The sequence below is a fragment of the Myotis brandtii genome, unplaced genomic scaffold (assembly GCF_000412655.1).
Source record: "Myotis brandtii unplaced genomic scaffold, ASM41265v1 scaffold1163, whole genome shotgun sequence".
NCBI lineage: Eukaryota > Metazoa > Chordata > Mammalia > Chiroptera > Vespertilionidae > Myotis > Myotis brandtii.
In genome coordinates this window covers 234983-237554 of record NW_005354025.1, presented here as the reverse complement: position 1 = coordinate 237554, position 2572 = coordinate 234983, and the positions used below count along the sequence as shown (strand labels likewise).

At 53.4% G+C, this 2572-nt stretch overlaps 1 protein-coding gene across 1 annotated transcript in view; it reads left to right on the top strand.

Moving 5' to 3' along the window:
• The first annotated feature begins 6 nt into the window (after positions 1 to 6).
• The window catches only part of LBP (lipopolysaccharide binding protein), a 20996-nt gene continuing 18430 nt past the window's right edge, over positions 7 to 2572 (top strand). Inside the window, exons 1-2 of the mRNA XM_014528938.1 lie at positions 7 to 34; positions 1840 to 1954. Of these exons, the coding sequence (XP_014384424.1) occupies positions 1887 to 1954 (68 nt within the window). The 5' untranslated portion in view covers positions 7 to 34; positions 1840 to 1886. The remainder of the gene's footprint in view (positions 35 to 1839; positions 1955 to 2572) is intronic.

Here is a 2572-nt window from a genome sequence, read left to right as displayed (position 1 = left end):
GTCGCCAGGATCACCGACCAGGGCCTGCAGTACGGTAAGGAGCGATGGCTGTGGGCTGGACTGGCTGACCCGCTTGGCGCCAGGCTGCTCCGGGTTCGCGGCGCACAGACAGGGCGCTCTTCCTCCGGGCTTGTGGCCTTCCGGCCAGGCGGCCCTGGCTGGAACTCTGGCCTCATCACCCAACCGCTGAGTCGCTCAGGCACTTCCTTGTCTTAGCTGGGTTCCCGCCAGTCAACAGACACAAGGATTGGGGTGCAAGTAGTTGATTTGGGAGTTGATTTCAGGACACACCGTAGGGGAGAGGCAACGGGAGATGGGAGAGGGCAGGAGGGCAGGAGGGGGATGTTATTAAACCAGCTCCCACCCAGGGACTGCAACAATTCCACTGGGGAAATTCTTGGTAAAGTTTGAAAATATGTGCCTGAGAACTAGAAGTCAGAACGGTGGTTACCTCTGGCCAGTGGAAACCGGGAGAGTACGAGGGAGCCTGCAGGGTGCTGGGAAGGTGCTGCCTGCCTCTCAGCTGGGGTGGTGGTTACAGGTGTGTATCACAGCTTTAAAATGACCTGGCAATCCCTTACGATTGGTGCCCTTTGGGTATTTATGTATTTTATACCTCCATTTTAAAGAATAGGAGTATTCTTTAAAAGTAGGAGTATTTTTTAAAAGACGCCGAAACAATGCATCAGAATTCATCCATCCATGGAGCAAGGGATCGGGGGTATTTATACACTGCTCCCCACAGAACCGATCAAGGGAAGCTCCTCATATTCATGGAGCCTCGATTGCCTTATCTATTAAATGGGGTAATAACATTCCCTCAGGAAAGGTTGCTGGGAGCCCAGACTGGCTGGGGGCAGAGAAGGAAGTCAGGGAAGTCTTCCCTGGGAGGGGAGGTAGAACAGGTAAGGGGGAGTTAGCCAGAGACAAGGGGTAGCACTCCGCACAGGGACCGGCAATGCTTTTGCTGAGGGAGGAATGCACGTTGAAAAGAGGCAGACCGCTGGTCAGCCGTGTACGCATGTCCTCCTTGAGGGCAGAATCCTGGCTCCCTCACATTTCAGAACAAACAGAAGGTCCTGTTTATACTGAAACCCTAAATCAAGCAAAATTCGCCTTTGTCCCTTCCGCGTGTGAATGTGCCATGTTTATGTAACCGGCTCTCTGGCGTTGGACTTTTTGGTCCTCCCAGTGTTTTTACTGTGTAAACCCGCCTGGCTGTTCCTGGCATTGCTGAGTGCCTGCTGTGTGCCAGGCACCACGCCAGGGCTGCCTTTGATCCTCCCAGCCCCTGTGCGCTCTGCAGGGGTTTCCTTTCATCCTCGAGCACCCCAAGGAGGAAAGTATCATCACTGCGTTTTGACAGATGGAGAAAGTGAAGGCTGAGGACTTGTTCAAGGTCACCCAGCTAGAAAGATGCCAAAGCCTGGATTCTATCCCTAAAATCCTCCTGCTCAGGCTAGAAGACACTTAGCTGGGTTCCCACTAGCCAACAGACACAAGGATGCAAGTAGTTGATTTGGGAGTGAATGAGAACCACCCATGAAGGAACGACAGCCGCCCACACAAGCACATGGCCGGCCCTTCTCCCCTCGTGGAGTTGCTGACACAGGCATTCTGTTTCCGCACCATGAAATGGGCACGTAACCCATGTAATGCCGTGATATCCCCAGTGTTTCTCAAGCCACCAGGTATGCAGAAGGGCTCCATAACCCATAACTGGAATGAGCGTTAATAAGGAAGTCGGCGTCTCTCCCTGGGTGGTGGGAGCCTCTGAAGGGATTGGAGGGGAGGGAGGCGGGCCGACTAGGCTGACTCTCAGCTTCTTCCTGTCCGCAGTGGCCAAGGAGGGGCTGGTGGCCCTGCAGGGTGAGCTGCATAAAATTATGCTGCCTGACTTCACTGGGGACTTCAAGATCAAGCATGTTGGACGTGGGCACTACGAGTTCCACAGGTGGGGCTCCCTTCTGCTGGGACCCCGAGCGGGCTGGGCAGGGGTGGGAGCCTGGAGAGGGAGGGAGAGCCCGAGGATTGGGTCAGAACCCGGACAGACAGTGGCATAGTTCCTTCCAAGTTCAGAAGGAAGTTTAGGGAGGGAACTGGCTCCTCTATTTGCTCATGAAACAAATATAAATGAAGACATACTGACTGTGGACCTGAGCCTCAGTTTCCTTACCTGTGAAATGGGGATGACACTGCTACCTCCTTTGGGTAATAATAATCCAGGCTCCAGTCTGACCCCTTGGATTTAGTCTGGAAGGGAAGATAGACCTTAAACTTTAGACACAGTACCCAAGGGTTAGAGCTGAGGTTTGAACATCTGGAAGAGTCAAGGAAGGCTTCCCAGAGGAGGTGGCATTTGAGCTGAGTCTTCAAAGGATTATTATATACTAGAGGTGCGATGCACGAAATTCCTGTACGGGTAGGGTCCCTAGGCTGGCTGGTGATCAAGGCCGATCAGGGCCTCTGGCTGCCAGCCGGGGCCTTCCTTCCTTCTGTGCCCTGGTGGTCAGTGCACATCATAGTGATCGAACTCCCAAGGGGACACTTTGCATATTAGCCTTTTATATAT